The sequence below is a fragment of the Excalfactoria chinensis genome, chromosome 25, assembly GCF_039878825.1.
Source record: "Excalfactoria chinensis isolate bCotChi1 chromosome 25, bCotChi1.hap2, whole genome shotgun sequence".
Taxonomy (NCBI): Eukaryota; Metazoa; Chordata; class Aves; order Galliformes; family Phasianidae; genus Excalfactoria; species Excalfactoria chinensis.
In genome coordinates this window covers 1407630-1424341 of record NC_092849.1, presented here as the reverse complement: position 1 = coordinate 1424341, position 16712 = coordinate 1407630, and the positions used below count along the sequence as shown (strand labels likewise).

Genomic DNA, 16712 nt, shown 5'->3' with positions numbered 1-16712 from the left:
GCCGCCTTGCCCCGCCCGCACCGGGGGTGGGGGGGGGACAGTGGGGGAGAGGAAGGAGCTGGCCAGGGTGCTGAGGGAGGGGAGGGGGTGAGGGGTAGGGGTAGGAATAAGGGGAAGGGGAAGGGGAAGGGGAAGGGTAGGGATGGAAATAGGGGTAGGAATAGGGATAGGGGTATGGATAAGGGTAGGGGCAAGGGAAGGGGTAAGAGAAAGGGTAAGGGAATGGGAAAGAGTAAGGGAAGGGGTAAGGCTAAGGCTAAGGGTAAAGGTAGGGATAGGGGTAGGGGTAGGAATAAGGCTAAGGGTAAGGGTAAAGGGAAGGGAAGGGATGGGAATAGGGATAGGGGTAGGGGTAGGGATAGGGGTGGGGATAGGGGTATGGATAAGGGTAGGGGCAAGGGAAGGGGTAAGAGAAAGGGTAAGGAAATGGGAAAGAGTAAGGGAAGGGGTAAGGGTAGGGATGGGGATAGGAATAGGGATAGGGATAGGGATAGAGGTAGAGATAGGGGTAGGGGTAAGGGATAGGGGTAAGGAAAGGGGTAAGGGGAGGGTCAAGGGAAAGGGATAGGGTAAGGGAAGAGGTAGGAGTAGGGAAAGGGAAAAAAATAAGAGAAAAAAAAAAGGAAATTGGTCAAATAGAAAAGATAAAAAGAATAATAAAAAGGGAGTAATATAAAAAGGAAATAGGTAAAAGTAAAAATGGGGAAAAGGGGGGGATATAAGAAAAGGGAAAAAGAATGGAAAAAGGAAAAAAGGAAAAGAAGGGGAAAAAAGGAAAAAAGGAGAAGAAAAAAGGAGAAGAAAAAAGGAGAAAAAAAAGAATAGGAGAAAAAGGAAAAAGAAAAAAAGAAAGAAAAATGGGAGGAAAAAGAAAAAAGAAGGAAAAAGAAGAAAAATAAGAGAACAAGAAATGGGAAATGAAAAAAAAAAAAGGGGGGGGGGAATAAAGAGGGGGGGAAGGGGAAGGAAAGAGGAAAAAGTAAATCAAACCTTTAATTTAATAAAAAAATAGTGGGTTATTTGTAAGTGCCTTCCCTCCCCCCTCAGGAAACCATTAGTGTGTCAACTTCTATTTCCTCGTGGATTATTTCTCTCCTCATCCACGTTAAATTTTAATCACTGGTGTTTGCTCTCTCTGCTCAGCAGGAAGGTGGGTTTGATGTTACAAAATCATGTTCCATCTCCCCCCTGTGCTAACACTGAAATACTGGGAGATGTGTTTCCCAGGAGCTGCTGCAGTGCTGTGTGTGTTTGGAGGAGGAATGGGGTGCTGAGGGCTGTGGGAGCAATGGAAACCCCAATGTGGGTACAGTCCCACCTCACAGCAGCTGCCCAAGGAGAACTGGTTGTCATGGGTTAAAACTGAATTTAAAAACATAGGTAAATATATATATATATATAAATGGTTAAAAAGAAGCCAACTGGAAAAATCTGATGGATGCATGGAAATGCTTCCAAAGCAGAAATGAACAAAGCATTTCCAAAGCAGGCGGATGGCATTGCAGTTTACTTTGGCTGACAAAGGGATGCTGCCCTGACCTCAGGCTCTATGGGGATGAGGAGGTGGCAGTGATGAGGGTCCCCACAAGTCTCTCTGTGCTTGGAGGAGCCGGAGCTTCCAGCAGTGCTGGCTGAGGGTCTGAGCTCACCAGTAGGTGGGAGCGGAGCTCTGCTGATGGTCAGAAAGTGATTTCCATTCTCAGTCTTTGCCTTGTGAAATGTACTTAAAGACTCCAGCTTCTGCCCTCGTGGTGTTTGTTACTCAGAGGCTTTTCTCATGCTGTTGGCTGCGGGTTTGGGTCACTCAGAAGCCAGGTAAATGGCTTCAATGGCAGAGAGAATCACATGGAACCACAGAATGAATCACTGAGGTTGGAAAAGAACACTAAGATCATGAAGACAAACCCCAACCCATGCTCACTAACCACGTCCCTCAGTGTCACATCCCCACAGTTCTTGAACGCCTCCAGGGATGGTGACCCCACCACCTCCCTATGGAGCCTGTGCCAAAGAGACAGACCCTTCAGCAGGATCTGTTGTAATAGGACAAGGGGAAACAGTTTCCAACCAAAAGAGGAGAGAGATTTAGATTGGATTTAAAGAAAAGGGTTTTTATAAGGGTGGTGAAGTACTGCAACACGCTGCCCAGATAAGTGTAAGATGGAGACACTCAAGGTCAGGCTTCATGGGGCTCTGAGCACCTGATGGAGCTGTGGGTGTCCCTGCTCATTGCAGGGGAGTTGGAACAGTTGGCCTTTAAGGGTCCCTTCCAACTCAAATAATTCTATGATTCTATCAAATTCTGACTCACAAATAAAGGAGCCCCTGTCCCCCATCCTGCTCTGACGCAGGAGGAGCTGCAGGGCTGCAACCACATCTCCACGGAAGGCAGATGCTCATACCCTCTCCTGATAAGAGCTGCAATAAATTCCCTGGGAGCAGCAGCTCTGAGCACTCCGCAGTCAGCTCTGCACACTGGGATGCATCCAGGGGTAAGAGTTCCGTCGCCGTGCTACGTGCAACAGGTTTGCACTGAGAGGGATGGGGTTTGGTCTTGAGATTCAGGGCATCTTCTACTTGCCTTTATTTTCCTTGCTTCTTTACTCCTTCATCCTGGTGATTTATACAGAAATATATCTGTTTTCTTGCATTAATTCTATTATTTGGTCCTTGCTATTGCTTGGAGGTATGATGAGAAGCCATCTCTCCTTTTCAAGTCAGTGACTTGCATGGCACTCAGATCAGATGATAGAAAGTTTGAAGGTTTTGCTCTTTTTTAATGAAGAAAATGAAAAATGTCATTGCTTGGATGTCAGGAAACCACAGGAGAGTTGATGGCAGCTGTAGCTCAGGCTCTGCTCTGCTCACGTTGCTGCTTTATTACTGAAGCAGCCACAAGCTATAGGAACCCAAATGCTAATTGATCACTTGTTTCGGATGGATATTTCAGTATGACTGAACAAGTCTCAACCTTAATCCTCTATGTTAGGCTTTTAAGTCCTGCATCTTGCTATGACATTTCTATTAGGTCAAATGAAAAGACATGCAAAGTGAACAAATTTCCTTTGAGACCCAGTTTAATCTCCAAAGAACAAACACGGAATACAAGATGTAGAGATTAGCACAGATAAGCTACCCGCTTGATTTATGCTTTGAGTCTTTGAGGGAAGACTGAGATGATGCTTGCAGCAGGGATGAGATGTGTCAAGAGAATGGAAAAGGGCTGGGGAGCACTCCGTCTCTTGACTGCAGCATTATATGTGAGTCTTTGAGAGCAAAGCTGGAACTCTCTGCTCCTAAGAACATCACCCAGCTCATATAGGGGATGAAAAGTCATGAACCTGAGGGAGGTGCTAACCCACAGCATCTTCTCCCACAGTTGCAGGACATTGCTGGCCCTGACAGTGGAACCAGAGGACCGAGGCCCAGCAATGCCCCAAGCAGCCATCCCCACACCCCAGAGCTGGCTGCCACAGGGCCGGGCATCAAGGAGGCTGGTGCTGGTGGTGGTGTTCGTCGCACTGCTGCTGGACAATATGCTGCTGACTGTTGTGGGTAGGGTGAGCACTGCAGGGATGGCTGCAGAGAGCTGTCAGCCCCTGCTGGCGACAGGCATGGGGACAGGAGTGGGGATGGGTGTGGGGACAGGTAAGGGAAGAGCAGTGGGGACAGCCATGGGGAAGGATGGGTGAAGGAGCTTCCAGCATTGACACTGAGCTAGCACCATCCAGTTCATATGCATGCTGAGCCATAGAATCAAGCAAACTCACTGATGAACATTCTCCTTGGCTTTTTTTCCCCAGTGCCTATCATCCCCACCTTCCTTTATACAATAGAATATGAAGGTGCCAACAGCTCTGCTGCCCCACATCAACCCGAGTCACCTCCCTCAGCCATCGAAGGTCCTCCTTTCTCCCCCATGTCCTCCTATTTTGACACCAGCACCACGATGACCTTGGGCTTCCCCAGCACTATGGAGCTGCAGAAAGGGACCAGTGACAGGCACCCACAGCATCCCACCATGAGCTCCCCACCACCCAATGGCTGCCCACAGGGGGAGGAATTCCTCACCCAGGAGAACATGCGTGTTGGATTGCTTTTTGCCTCCAAGGCTCTCATCCAGCTCCTGATCAACCCCAGCGTGGGGCTGTTGACTAATAGGTACGTCTGCAGTCTATTGCTTGCTAGTGAGGTGACAAAGATCAGTCACATAATGATCCAGTGAGAGAATAGCAAGGAGGAGAGTGCAAGTACAACAATAGGAATTAATTTAGCTTTTTTTAAGAGCCTACAAATGGTTTGCAAGCTTGCATTATAAAATCAGCCTCACAAATGCTCAACGTCATATCAAAACACTTCAATACACACAGGCACAGCTGTGCCAAACATCTTTTCCTCTCACTCCAGGATAGGATACCACATTCCCATGTTCATTGGTTTTGTCATCATGTTCCTCTCCACGCTCAGTGAGTACTGCCCCTGATTTTCCCTTCACACACAGCAGGATGCCCCAAAATTAAAGCAGCAAAGGAGACAACCACCTGCTCTGTCCCCATGCATGAAAAGCTGGGGACAGGGAAGGACTCAGCTGGGCACAAGCAGTTGCTGCTGCACTTTAGCAGGGCTTTAGATGTGCAGCTCTGCTGGGTACTGTGTTTCTCCTTCTGCAGTGTTTGCATTCTCTGGCACCTACGTGCTGCTGTTCATCGCTCGTGCTCTACAAGGCGTTGGTTCCTCCTTCTCATCAGTTGCAGGTGAGTGTGCTGGGTCACTGCGTGCCGTGAAGCCCTCTGCCAATTGGGCTCAGTCATCACCTCGGGTTCTCTCTGCTCCCAGGCTTGGGCATGCTGGCCAGCATCTACACAGATGACTTTGAGAGAGGCAACGCCATGGGCATCGCTCTTGGAGGGTTGGCCTTGGGTGTGCTGAGTAAGGACCTGTGGCTGCCAGGGGCTTTATACCCACAACATCCCCATGCTTTGCTGCTTGGTGCTGCTGAGCATCCTTCGTTCAGTCCTGGGGAAGGGCGGGGGAGTCCCATTCTCTGCTCCCCATCCATTTCCATTGGCTCCACCAATATAGTCCATCACGAGACATGGGTTTGGGTTAAGGCCAGTTGCCTGCCGTGTGGTGACACAGCCTTTCCCTTGCAGTTGGGGCCCCGTTCGGCAGTGTGATGTACGAGTTTGTGGGGAAAGCCTCCCCCTTCCTGGTCCTGGCATTCTTAGCTCTGCTGGATGGAGGTGAGGGGCCACGTAGTTAACCCAACCCCAAAGCAAACAACTCACCCAACCATAAACCAAAGGACATGGAAAGACTGAAATACAGCCACCTCAGGAAGAACTTCTCAGGGCTCTCACAATTAATACAGCATCAGTTACTCTGTTATTGCTAAACCATATGCTTCTCACCACCAGGCGTTTGACATAGCAATACAGTAAGAATTACTCCCTCATTACTTAATGACCCCCTTGATTGCTTTAATGGCTCAAATAGCACATCAGTCAAGCTCCCTGAACAGAGTTTCTCTGCAGAAGGCACACGTGGTGCTGCCTGCAGCATCTCCATCATAATACAAAGAAATGGGATGTTGCCTGTGGATGGCAATCCCTGCTCTTTCTCTGTAGCTTTGTTAAAGATTCAGGCCACGACAGCGTTCAGAATTACAGATAGCAGAAACACACAATTTTAGTGAGAACTATTAAGCTAATTAAATTACAGTCACAGTTACCATCTTTGCCTAGATATAATGTAAGACATCTTTAATGGAGCATGTAAGAGACTTTGGAAAGTGAAATGTAAATGCCCTATGTTTGAAGCTAGTTTTTTTCATCCTGTTCTTTTCCATGTCAAATTTTGGCTATGCCCCATTTGAAATCCCCCAGCTGACAGCTCCCTGGATGATGCCCCAACAGCACAGCTTTGCATTCTTGGGGCTCTGCCAGCGATTGGTGCCCCTCTGAAGGAAAACCCACAGGGAAATGTGGCTTGGAGGAACACTAACAGCACTGTTTCCTCCCCAGGTTTGCAGCTTTGCATACTGCAGCCCTCCAAGATCTCCCCTGAGGTGAGTATGGGCATGATGCTGGGGCAGATGCTGCAGGTGTGGGGTGGCTCAGCCCCCACCTGCAGCTCCCTAAACCCCCATCTCAAGCAGAGCACCAGAGGCACACCAGTGCTCACCCTGCTGCGGGACCCCTACGTGCTGGTGGCTGCAGGTAACCTCTGTGTTCCCACATTGCCCCATTTCCTTGTTCCTACTCAAAGCGGCAGCAGGAGAAGCCTTAAACACTTTCCCTTCTCTCCCCACCAGGAGCCCTCTGCTTCTCCAACATGGGGGTGGCCATGCTCGAGCCCACCTTGCCCATCTGGATGATGCAAACCATGTGCTCCCCCAAATGGCAGCTTGGTAGGTGCTTCACTTTGCAGTCCTCACTCCTCAGCAGCAGTTTGATGCAGTTTGGCCTGAGCAGGTCCTGCTGGGCACTGAGGGATGGGCTGAATATCTCTTATATCATCTTAAAAGGAAGAAAACATATTCTCACAGCGTGATACCAGCCTGTGTGCTGCTCCAATTTCAGCAGGAAATATCCTTGGTGGTAGCTATACAATGGGCTTTTCACTATTATTGAAAAAATGGTATAGAATCAGTCTCCCTACCACAGCAATAATGGTGGAAGAAAGGCTGAGTAAATCAGTGTCGTGCTGAGCTGAAGTCATGGCAGTCAGATGGGTTTTGCAGAGGCAGCTCTCAGTAGAACGCGGCCATTTAGAGATGGTGTGTGCCAACCACCAGCTGCCTTGAAAACGTGATATGGAGAAAACACTGTCTGTCCTATAAAAACAAAAACTAATTGTTCTAAAATCCAGTTGGCTGGGAAATAACCTGGGGGACAACACTTACAACCCAAATTGAATTGCAATCTGGAAGCAGCAGGGCTGAGATAACCCTCCTAATCAAGTTATTCCCTTGGTCAGGCAGCAGTATCCGTCCCAGTAAGAGCTCAGGATGATCTGTGTGATTGAACACAGGTGGGTGAGTGTAAGGCAGCACCTCAGGGCACTCAGAGCTGCTCTGGTCACTGCTGAAATCAAAGGGATTTTTAGAGTTACCCAAAAATGGGGAGAGAGCAGTGAGCTGGCAGCAAGAAACCCCCAGATACACTATACCTGAGATTTGGGAGTGGTCTGCATTTAGATACGCTTCAACCAAAGCTCCCTACCTGAAAAGCTCTCATAAACACAAAGAGCTTCATTATTTATATCCTTTCATTTGCCCACTTCCAAAATTCTCAGACTACTTTTCTCATAAATAAAACAGAAAAGCTTGGACTAAACCTGCAGAATTAACAGTGTTTTGTAACTGTCAAAGAGGAGAAAGCAAGTTAAATATAACTCCGTGTGTTTCGACGAGGAAGTTGTCTCAGTGAAATATAGCTGATGTGCTTTATCTATAGTCAGCAGGAGAGTATATTAAAAATAAACAACTGGTAAATCAGCAAGCAGCTCAAATATTGACTTTTGACTCATAACGATCGCTAAGCTTTACATTCAAGCAGCTATTTTATCTCTCTTTATTTAGCCAAAAGCAGAAGGCAAGGGGAGAAAGATAGACAAGGAAAAAGTGATGACAGGAGAGAAGGATGGGGACAGAAAGCTCTGCAGTTGGCTGCAGCTGGCTCAAATCTGAGTGACTCAGTTTCTCACCCCTGCAGAAAGAAAACTCACTTTCTGTGCCCATCTCTGCCTTTATAGAGGAGCAATGGGGCTGTGACAAAGAGGACAAGGAGAAGCACCACAGAACCTAAGGGCACCCTCAGTGTGTGTTGCAGATTCTTTGCATTTGCAGAGGGATTGCACACTCCCTTTTATTTTCTCCCCTAGGGATGGCAGGAATGCCAGTATATCTTACCTCATTGGCACCAATCTCTTTGGGCTCCTGGCTAACAAAATAGGCCGGTAAGTGAACAGCAGTGATCACAGCAAGGATCCTGCTTGCATACACTGAAGGCATCACCCTCTTCTGCTCTCGTTGCAGGTGGCTGTGCTCCCTAATCGGCATGGCTGTGGTGGGGATCAGTCTGCTCTGTGTGAGTACTGCAGGGCAGCTCTGAGACCTGCTCAGGGGTCGCACCACAGATCTGTTTCACACAACTATGCTGTGCCTCCTCACCTTACAGCTCTTCTGGCCTCATTCCCACCTTCTCTCTTTCCTCTCTAAGGTACCTCTGGCAAAAAGTATTTATGGGCTGATCGGCCCAAACGGCGGGCTTGGCTTTGCCATAGGTGAGTGGTCAGTCTGTACAATCCCCAGCACTGCTCTGGGAAAAGGGAGTTCCTCATGATCTCACGCTTGCTCTGGGCAGGAATGGTGGACTCCTCCATGATGCCTATTATGGGTTACCTCGTGGACCTTCGCCACACCTCCGTCTATGGCAACGTCTATGCCATCGCAGATGTTGCCTTCTGCATGGGCTTTGCAATTGGTATGGACCCATGGGGTGATGTTCTCAATGCGTTCCTCCGCCTAGTGTTCAATGGCAGCAACTGGCACTGAGTCTGTAGCACATCCACTGCAGACTTCAGACCCCCTCCAAAGTGGAAGAGCACCTTTTGCTCTTTTCCTGCCTCCTGAGCCTTTGTTCACGTTTAAATGTGCAGGTCCATCAACAGGCGGTGTGATTGTACGAGCTATTGGGTTTCCCTGGCTGATGGTCATCATTGGAGTTACCAACATTGCTTATGCTCCTCTCTGCTGGTTCTTGCGAAGCCCTCCTGCTAAAGAGGAGAAGATAGTGAGTGTACTTTTATTGCCCTGAAGTATAGGAGTCTGATAATCCAGAGGGAATGAGGATAAATTAGCCAGGGACTGTGTCCTCCTAATTCACAGCTTGTATTCCCTGGGGAAAAGTTGCTGGTTGCTTTGGCTTTCTCTAAAGCTAGTAGGTCATTTATTATTAATTTTCTACTAAAGCATCACTTCTCTCCTTTATGTAGGCAATCTTAAGCCAGGAATGCTCCATGCAAACCAAAAGCTCCACTGCTCAGAAGCCCCTGCAAGATTTCCCCCTCACAGACAACACTGATGTGGAGGCAGAAAACGCGGAGTAGCAGCAAAGCTGCGTGTCCTGCTTGAAACTAAGTTAAATTCACAGAGCAATGTCTTTCTCAGCACCCAGGAATAACCCAGATCCCTCCAGGACCTGTGGGCACAGGATGGACGTGGGCTGTATGTTCATCTATTCTGGTACATCAGGGAATGCACAACCAGGACTTGGAGGCTCCCAGACCAACTGTGCCAACCCTTTGCTGGGTGACATCAAATAAGGTCACTGCAAATCCATCTCAGCTGTAAAAAACATACGATGTAGAGAATGGTATCACACTGTCCTAGGCTGTCTATAGGGATAAGACCAACACCTCTCCCACACAAAGTTGCATTCATTCATGTCTTTTAAGTGCTTACTGCTTTTGGAAGCAAAGCAGCAGAGAATATATTATATATTATATAATATAGAATAGTTCTGCTGTAATCCCCTTTCTGTGCCAACAGGATCCAATAAAGACGCCCCTGTCCTGTTGATGTGCTCCATGCTCACCTGAAAACGGCTTTGCAGAGCTCACTGTTGTCTTGTTACAGCTTCTGTGCTATTTATGTGTTATTCACGGCTGCTTTGACTGCCCTTCTGAAGTGAAGGAATTCACTTAAATATAAGGCTGAAAGTCGTAAACCTTTAGACACTGCTTCAGCCAACGAAGCCTCTGAGTTCACTTGTTATTACAGAGCATTTCCACAGACGCCTTTAGCTGAGTTAACGGGATGTTTGCGATCCCAACTTATCGCGCTAAGTAACTTCGTTTAATGTCCATTTTACGACTTCTGAGGGAACCAGTTCCAGCTGCCCTACAGCCGCCATATTGTCCCCACGGCTCTCGCGAGATCTTCGCAAAACCCTCGCGAGACTTACGCGAGACTCTCTCCTCCCGAATGTTCCGCCCACTTCCGGTAATGGCGGCGCGCTAGGCCGCGCGGCTCGGTACCGCCATGCACTCCGACGACGTGAGTTCGCCCCGCGGTTCGGTTCGATCCGTCCCTACCAGGAGGCCGCACCGCAGCTCATTAGCGGCCACCTTGTGGCTGGGACGGTTGCGTTTGGCCCGGGTAGTCCCTCCCAGCAGCGGGAAAATAACACGTGGAGGCGGCTGGATCGGGATGGGGGGGGGGGGGGGGGGCACCTCCTATAATGCTGCACTATCAGAGCGGGTCCCCTCCTTCATAGCGTGGGATTGGAGGGGTTGTGGGGTGCTCAATGAGCTGTGCTTTGTCCCTGCAGGTTGTCTGGGACACGCTGGGAAACAGGCAGTTCTGCTCTTTTAAGATCAGGTGAGTGTGTGAATGTAAAGGCAGTAAGCTCAGGCAATGCACAGCTCTATCTTACAGCTCTTCCTTCCAGGACTAAAACTCAAGGCTTCTGTCGCAATGAATATAACATTACTGGGCTCTGTAACCGCTCCTCCTGCCCGCTGGCCAACAGTCAGTATGCAACCATCCGTGAGGAGAAGGGTGAGTGCTGCTGGGGCAGCCCCTGTTCACAGCCCTGGGCTTGTGGGAACAACCTGGAGGGTCTGGCTCTGTGTCCTACCCCACACTCAGGTCTCAGTAGGGGTCATGTTCTTCTCTATAGGCCGTTGCTACCTGTATATGAAGACCATAGAGCGTGCTCCATTTCCCCGTCGGCTGTGGGAGAAGGTGAGTTGATGAGACTGCTAACATCATGTACCCACAAGCAGGGGACAGTCCAGCTCCTCCCAAGTACAGATGTGGCCCCTTCACTCAATCCTTCCCCTTTTTTCCTCAGGTCCTCCTGAGCAAGAACTATGAGAAAGCGTTGGAGGAGATAGATGAGAATCTCATCTACTGGCCACGGTTCATCCGACACAAATGCAAGCAGAGGTTCACTAAGATCACACAGTACCTCATCCGCATCCGGAAGCTGACTCTAAAGAGACAGTAAGTGACACCAAGAGTGATTGCATTGGTTTGACTTAAAGCTGTTGCCTGTGCACTGAGCTGCTGTCATAGGCTGCATGCAGAGCCCTTTCCTGGCTCCACTGCACCTGCATGTGCTGTTTTCCTGCTGGCTTTGGCAGGCTTCTAAGTGAACCTGGTTTAAACTGATGCAACAGCATCTTAATATAAAACTAAACTTGTTACACCCACGTGTCTAATGATGCAGCTGCTGGTTGTTGTTCTGAGCAAGCGTTTGCTCATCTGCTACACAAGAGGCTGAAAGGTTCATTGAGCAGCTCTTGTTCCCTGCAGGAGGAAGATTGTTCCATTAAGCAGAAAGATTGAAAGGCGAGAGAAGAGGAGAGAGGTAATGACTCTTCTCATCTCCTGTCTGTTGCTTCTGTTTCTCATGCCTTTGGCAGATCTGACACAGGTCCTTTTTGCTCTCTTAGGAGAAAGCCCTGATCGCTGCTCAGCTGGATAATGCCATTGAGAAGGAATTGCTGGAGAGACTGAAGCAGGATACGGTAAGAATCATTGCCTTCAGAGCACAGCAGTAAAACTGCTTCTGCTGGCTCTGTCCTTTCCCAAAATGCTGAGCTCCTCATTCTTTAGGAGTGCCTATTTCAGCCCAGTATGGTACAAACTGTACAGGCCTCAGATGACTCTACTACCAATGTCTGCTTCCCCCTGGACTTAAAGAAAATCTTTTTCTTGCTTGTTTCTTTTTCTTCAGTATGGAGACATTTACAACTTCCCCATTCATGCCTTTGACAAAGCCCTACAGCAGCAGGATGCAGAAAGTGAGAGCGAGTCTGACATGGAAAAGGAAGAAGATGTTGATGAGGTAATGCTTTCAACCAGAGCATCACAGCTAACCCTCCCTTGAGTTGGTGCAACAGCTCTAATTCACCTGCAGACCAAGCATTCAGTCTTAGTGCTGGGGGAGGGGAACAGATCAGGAGAGTGAATGCAGACACAGCAAGTGCAGCCTTCATGGCTGCTACACTGTGAATTGTGATGGGGTATTTCTCAGCCCACTTCTGACTTTGTTTCTGACAGGACAAAGATAAAAGAGAGTTTGTGGAAGCAGATGACAGTGACCTGAGTGACTTTGAGGTAAGTGAAGCAGCAAGTAGAAACTTGTCAAGCTAAACTGTTTGAAAGTAACCTCTGCCAGCATGGGGGCTCTGCAATGGGATCACATTTGTGGGATATAATGATACAGTTGGACTGCACAGTGCCCACCACAGCCCTGTTGCTCTGGCTAGACGGCTGGGAGCCAGGAATTGTAAAATGGAATTGGATACACAAGATAATTTTGGAGAAAGTGGGGGCTCAGTTGTACAGCGTGCTCTGATTCTTTTCCTTTCTCAGGACATGGATAAGTTAGAGACAAGTAGTGAAGAGGAGCAGGAAGATGAGGAAGAAACAGAGAAGAAAGTGTCTCAATCCACATCTAAGGGGAAAACTCCTTTGAAAGGACCGACCAGAAGAAAACGCCCTTACATTGAAATAGAGTATGAGGAAGAAACAGAGCCAGCCACCAAAACAAAAGTGTCCTGACTTTCTCCTGAACTTGCATTTTTTTGCTGAATGACAACACCAGATGTGTCCATCCACTAGAACTCCTGCAGCCTTCACCACTTTAAACGGGATTATCAAAAATTGCTTTTTTTATATTGTAGCTTAATATTTGTTTTTTTTAAAAGGAGATAAGGATTTCTGTCCTGAGCCCAGGCAATTGCAGCAAGTCTGTACAACTGTTGTACAGAGTGTAGTTACAAGAAAAACTTCCCCAACTTCTCTACAACCATGTGAGGCTCAGCAAGGACTGTTTCACAAACAGAACCTGGATTGGGGACAGTGCTGCTTCATTCTGAAGCTGGAGAAGCCTGCATGGGGCTAGGAGAGCACTCAAACCTTGTTTGAAGGAGATATGAGGCAAAGGAGAAGGAGAAAGTAACTTAAATAAAAAAATATTTTACTGTACAAAAAGCAGAATGAACATTCAGTCATGCCTCACGTGTTCTCTTGCACTCTCCTGATACATTCCCGTACACGGTTCTCCTCACAGCAGCTGTACACACCTTCCAGCAGAATCTGAAACAAGAAAAGCATCAGTTTCCAGTGCCTTGGCACACTGGGATGTATGGTGCAATCAGCTGTGCCCATATGCCCTTGGGAGCAATACAAACTGTATTATCTGTTGCTGTATATCAGATCCCCTATCAATTAAGCCAAGTACTAACAGGGTGGGTGGAAATACTGTTGGATTTAAGAAACAAACGGGCTCTTTCATGCACCATACTTCTTTTTTTTTGAGGGGGAAGAGCAGAGATAAATTATTATCGGGTCTCCAGCTAACCTTCACTTGTCCTTCAGAGCACCGGTCCAGCAGGATAAGGCACTCAGTGGCTCTCTGGAGCAAGGCAGTTCTCACTGGCTCTGGTGTTGAACCCTGGTCAGTATGGACATCCCAGATCATCTTCAGCAGGGCTTTGAGCAACACAGGGAGCCTGCACGGCATTCTGAAAAGGAAGAGAGCTTGCATGCCTTAATATAAAACATCTTTGTGAGCCAGGCAAAGGTGCAGCCTTGCTTTGCAGTTCCAGGCAGAAGCTGTTAGTGGCTGTTCACATGTGAAGCTGGATTACAGGAAACAAGTGCTTCAGTGATGAGGCTGAAGGAAGCTGCCTCTTTCTGAATGCCCACCGGAGGAAAGACACAAGCCCTGAACACAGAGGTAACTTTAACAGCACAGGACTTGCTCCACAACCCTGCCATACAGAATGCATAGATTTACATTTTAGGCAAGGTTAGGCTTCTAGAGCAGGAAAAAGATAAAGACTTAGCTTTTGGGCAAGGTCTTTCAGGACTGCAGTCATGCAAGTGATTGCTCCCTGTGAGGTTTCCCTCTAGGTTTCAAAGCCTTTGCCTCAGATAACACTAAATGTGGCTTTGAAAGGCCCAACATCCATTCAGGATATGCTTTCTGCAGCATCCTTCACCCCAGACCAGTACCTGGGCCAAGCATGCTCTATAGTGCACTGCAGTGTCTCCAGTGTTCCAAGTCTGGCTTCTTCATCAGGGCCATCAGAGACTTCCAGGTAACCCAGGATAACCCTTTCTAGCCTCTTCAGGTGCCGTGCTATCAGGATGCCAAGTCTGTTGACACAGAGCACACACTGAGGAGGGAGATTTATATCGGGGACAAAACAAGGCCTTGCAGAGTTGTGGTTGCTGCTCTCACCTCTGCACAAAGGCAGGCAGGGTTCTGGCGTATACCCGCCGCAGTGCGAGCCGATGCTCTGGCTCCATGTGGGTCAGAATCAGCTGCAACACCTCATCCCAGGGTGAGGTTGGCCTGGGCTGCTGCTGCTGCTGCCGCTGCGCTCTCTCCAGGACTGGCAGCAAGTCCAGCAGGCACAGCAGTACTGCCTGGTGCAGGACAGGAAATCTGGGCAGTCCCTCTGACATAAATTACATACAGCTTCCAGTCCCTACAGCTGCAGCCCTCATAGACTTCTACTGCCAGCTTCCCCTCTGGCTGGCCCTCTTCAGCAAGGCTGCCACCTCCTCTGAGGTGGTTCCTGAAATTTGCTGAGTTACTTTGTCCCCTGGACACAGATATCTGCTGGTAACAGCCTGAACTATGAGCAAACAGATTCTGCCTCCCCATGCCTTTATCTGCCTATCTCACATAGTGATGATATGCAATACCATAAGGCAGATTAAAATTAAGTTCTGCTATCCTACCTGGATGAGAGGAGCCTCTCGTGAGTAGAGGTGATTGTAAAGGGCATGGTACACAACCTGAGCCCTGTTGAACTGGCACAGATCAGCACCTGGCTGAAAAAGAGAGCACACAACATTATTCCCAAGCATCACCTTTAGTGCTCACTTAACTTAATCACAGGGGAAAGTCTAGTTTTGTGACAAACCTAGGCTTTGTGAAAAGACGCATAAACATTTAGAACATTGCATACAAGACAGTGGGAACAGGTGCCATAGCAAATGCAGCTTGAGCCCTGCCATGCACAGGAGCAGCCACTTTCCCTTGCCTCCCCAGCTGCTGCTTTACAGTTCCACTGGCATTAATTTAACACCTTGCCCTGTAAATCATTGCTAGGTTGATATGTGCATCATCTGAATTCAAAATACGCTAAAGGAATTCTTTGCTTGCTGCAACAGATGGGAGAAATACAAACTTAAACACTCGGAGCAAGGAGAAAAATTACAAGGTTCACAGAAGAATTAAGAAGTCTGGAAACCCAACAAAGAACAGCCAGAAGGAGATCAAACCTCCCCTTACCACATTGAGAACGATGTGGTGCAGGCAACGCACACCCAGCACTTTATTCTCTTCCCGGAAGTCATCTGAGATGAGCAGTGACGCAGGGAGGACACGCTCCAGGTGCTGGCTGAGCCACGGCCGGGTGACGTGCATCAGTGTCCAGGAGAAAACGTGCTTGGTGGCCGGGTTGCGTTTCCAGGTGTCTCTAGGAATACAAACAGGAGCCCAGAGAATCAATGAATAGTTTGAGTTGGAAGTTGCAATAAGCTTTTTCCTTATATCGAGCCCAAATGTCTCCTCTTTTAGTATGAAACCATTTCCCCTTGTTCGATCACAACAGACCCTACCAAGGAGTCTTTAGATACTGATACCTTTAGATACTGAAAGGCTGCTTTGAGCTCTCCCCAGCTTTTTCCTTATATCGAGCCCAAATGTCCCCTCTTTTAGTATGAAACCATTTCCCCTTGTTCTATCACAACAGACCCTTCTAAGGAGTCTTTAGATACTGATACCTTTAGAGGCTGCTTTGAGCTCTCCCCAGAGCCTCCTCCTCCCCAGGCCCCGGATCGTTTCTATGTCCCTCCTCATAACGTGAGCTCACCCTGCACGAAATCACACCGAATCTCCCCACGTTTCCCACCCGGGACCCACTTCTCCCACTCACTTGCTCAGCCGCGGCCTCAGCAGCCCCATCACCGCCGCGAATCCTCCTTCCTCCTCTTCCTTCCTCCCCCGAAGGAGCTCCTCTACCGTCCCGCAGCCCGCAGTTCGCACCAGAGCCTCCAACAGCTCCGAGGCCACCGCCCGGGACCCGGCGCTGGTCCAGCCTCCCTCCGCGCTGTGTGTCACCGCCAGTATATAGATGTGCCCCATCACACGCCGTAGGACCTGCTCCACCGCCGGCCCCAGCGACTCCTCTGCTTTGGCAGCCTCCAGCTTAGCGAGGAGCCGCAGGAACACGCCGCCAACATCGGCCGCTCTCTCAGCTGCTGCCTCGTAGGCTCCGTCTCCATCGCGGAGCTCAGCCGCGTCCTGCTCGCCCTCCGGGAGCGCCGCGAAGTCGCTCAGCTCGGCCGCCAACCCACCCAGCGCGGCGGGGCTCCCGGCCCCGAGCAGCCACCGCGACTCCGCGGCCTCCAGCAGCGCTCCCAGCTCCGTGACCACACCGGGACGCTGAGAGAGGAGCCGTCCGAGCTGCCGGAGCACCTGCTCGGCCGGCGGCTGCGGCTCCATGGCACCCCGCGGCCTACACTGCCCCACAGGCCTGACAACGAACGGTTGTTGCCTCCGCGCTGCCGTAAAGCACGCTTCTGTCGTAAAATCTGCCATAACTGCGCAGTGGGCGTGGCGCCGCGCGAATAAATTAGCATAGGTAATTTTGAGCCTACACGGGGGATCGCGCAG

General features: G+C 49.2%; 3 protein-coding genes across 3 annotated transcripts; 2 read left to right on the top strand and 1 right to left on the bottom strand.

Moving 5' to 3' along the window:
• The first annotated feature begins 3152 nt into the window (after positions 1–3152).
• Positions 3153–9111, top strand: SLC18A1 (solute carrier family 18 member A1). Its single transcript, XM_072357252.1, has 15 exons — positions 3153–3555; positions 3804–4161; positions 4408–4466; positions 4671–4754; positions 4837–4929; positions 5154–5243; positions 6024–6067; positions 6158–6218; positions 6314–6425; positions 7894–7959; positions 8039–8090; positions 8223–8286; positions 8367–8486; positions 8662–8795; positions 8998–9111. The coding sequence occupies exons 1-15, from the start codon at positions 3336–3338 to the stop codon at positions 9109–9111; spliced, it is 1671 nt and encodes a 556-aa protein (XP_072213353.1). The 5' UTR covers positions 3153–3335.
• An 882-nt stretch (positions 9112–9993) lies between these two features.
• MAK16 (MAK16 homolog) lies at positions 9994–13024 on the top strand. Its single transcript, XM_072357051.1, has 10 exons — positions 9994–10060; positions 10335–10384; positions 10455–10564; positions 10686–10750; positions 10860–11011; positions 11324–11378; positions 11464–11538; positions 11748–11858; positions 12074–12130; positions 12389–13024. Exons 1-10 carry the CDS (start codon positions 10046–10048, stop codon positions 12575–12577), a joined length of 879 nt encoding a protein of 292 aa, XP_072213152.1. The 5' UTR covers positions 9994–10045; the 3' UTR covers positions 12578–13024.
• TTI2 (TELO2 interacting protein 2) lies at positions 12974–16611 on the bottom strand. The gene is made up of 7 exons (XM_072357050.1): positions 15973–16611; positions 15327–15513; positions 14771–14863; positions 14265–14452; positions 14036–14179; positions 13380–13542; positions 12974–13114 (listed from the first exon to the last, which is right to left on the bottom strand). The coding sequence occupies exons 1-7, from the start codon at positions 16539–16541 to the stop codon at positions 13034–13036; spliced, it is 1425 nt and encodes a 474-aa protein (XP_072213151.1). The 5' UTR covers positions 16542–16611; the 3' UTR covers positions 12974–13033.
• Positions 16612–16712: the final 101 nt, after the last annotated feature.

Coding starts and splice junctions, on each gene's coding strand:
- SLC18A1 (XM_072357252.1), top strand. CDS start 3,336: ATGAACCTGAGGGAGGTGCTAACCCACAGCATCTTCTCCCACAGTTGC. Junction 4,162..4,407: donor GTGGGGCTGTTGACTAATAG/GTACGTCTGCAG, acceptor CTCTCACTCCAG/GATAGGATACCACATTCCCA. Junction 8,091..8,222: donor TGGGGATCAGTCTGCTCTGT/GTGAGTACTGCA, acceptor TTCCTCTCTAAG/GTACCTCTGGCAAAAAGTAT.
- MAK16 (XM_072357051.1), top strand. Junction 10,565..10,685: donor AACCATCCGTGAGGAGAAGG/GTGAGTGCTGCT, acceptor TCTTCTCTATAG/GCCGTTGCTACCTGTATATG. Junction 11,859..12,073: donor AGGAAGAAGATGTTGATGAG/GTAATGCTTTCA, acceptor TGTTTCTGACAG/GACAAAGATAAAAGAGAGTT.
- TTI2 (XM_072357050.1), bottom strand. CDS start 16,541: ATGGAGCCGCAGCCGCCGGCCGAGCAGGTGCTCCGGCAGCTCGGACGG. Junction 14,453..14,770: donor GAGAGGCTCCTCTCATCCAG/GTAGGATAGCAG, acceptor GTCCTGCACCAG/GCAGTACTGCTGTGCCTGCT. Junction 13,543..14,035: donor ATAGAGCATGCTTGGCCCAG/GTACTGGTCTGG, acceptor CTTCCTTTTCAG/AATGCCGTGCAGGCTCCCTG.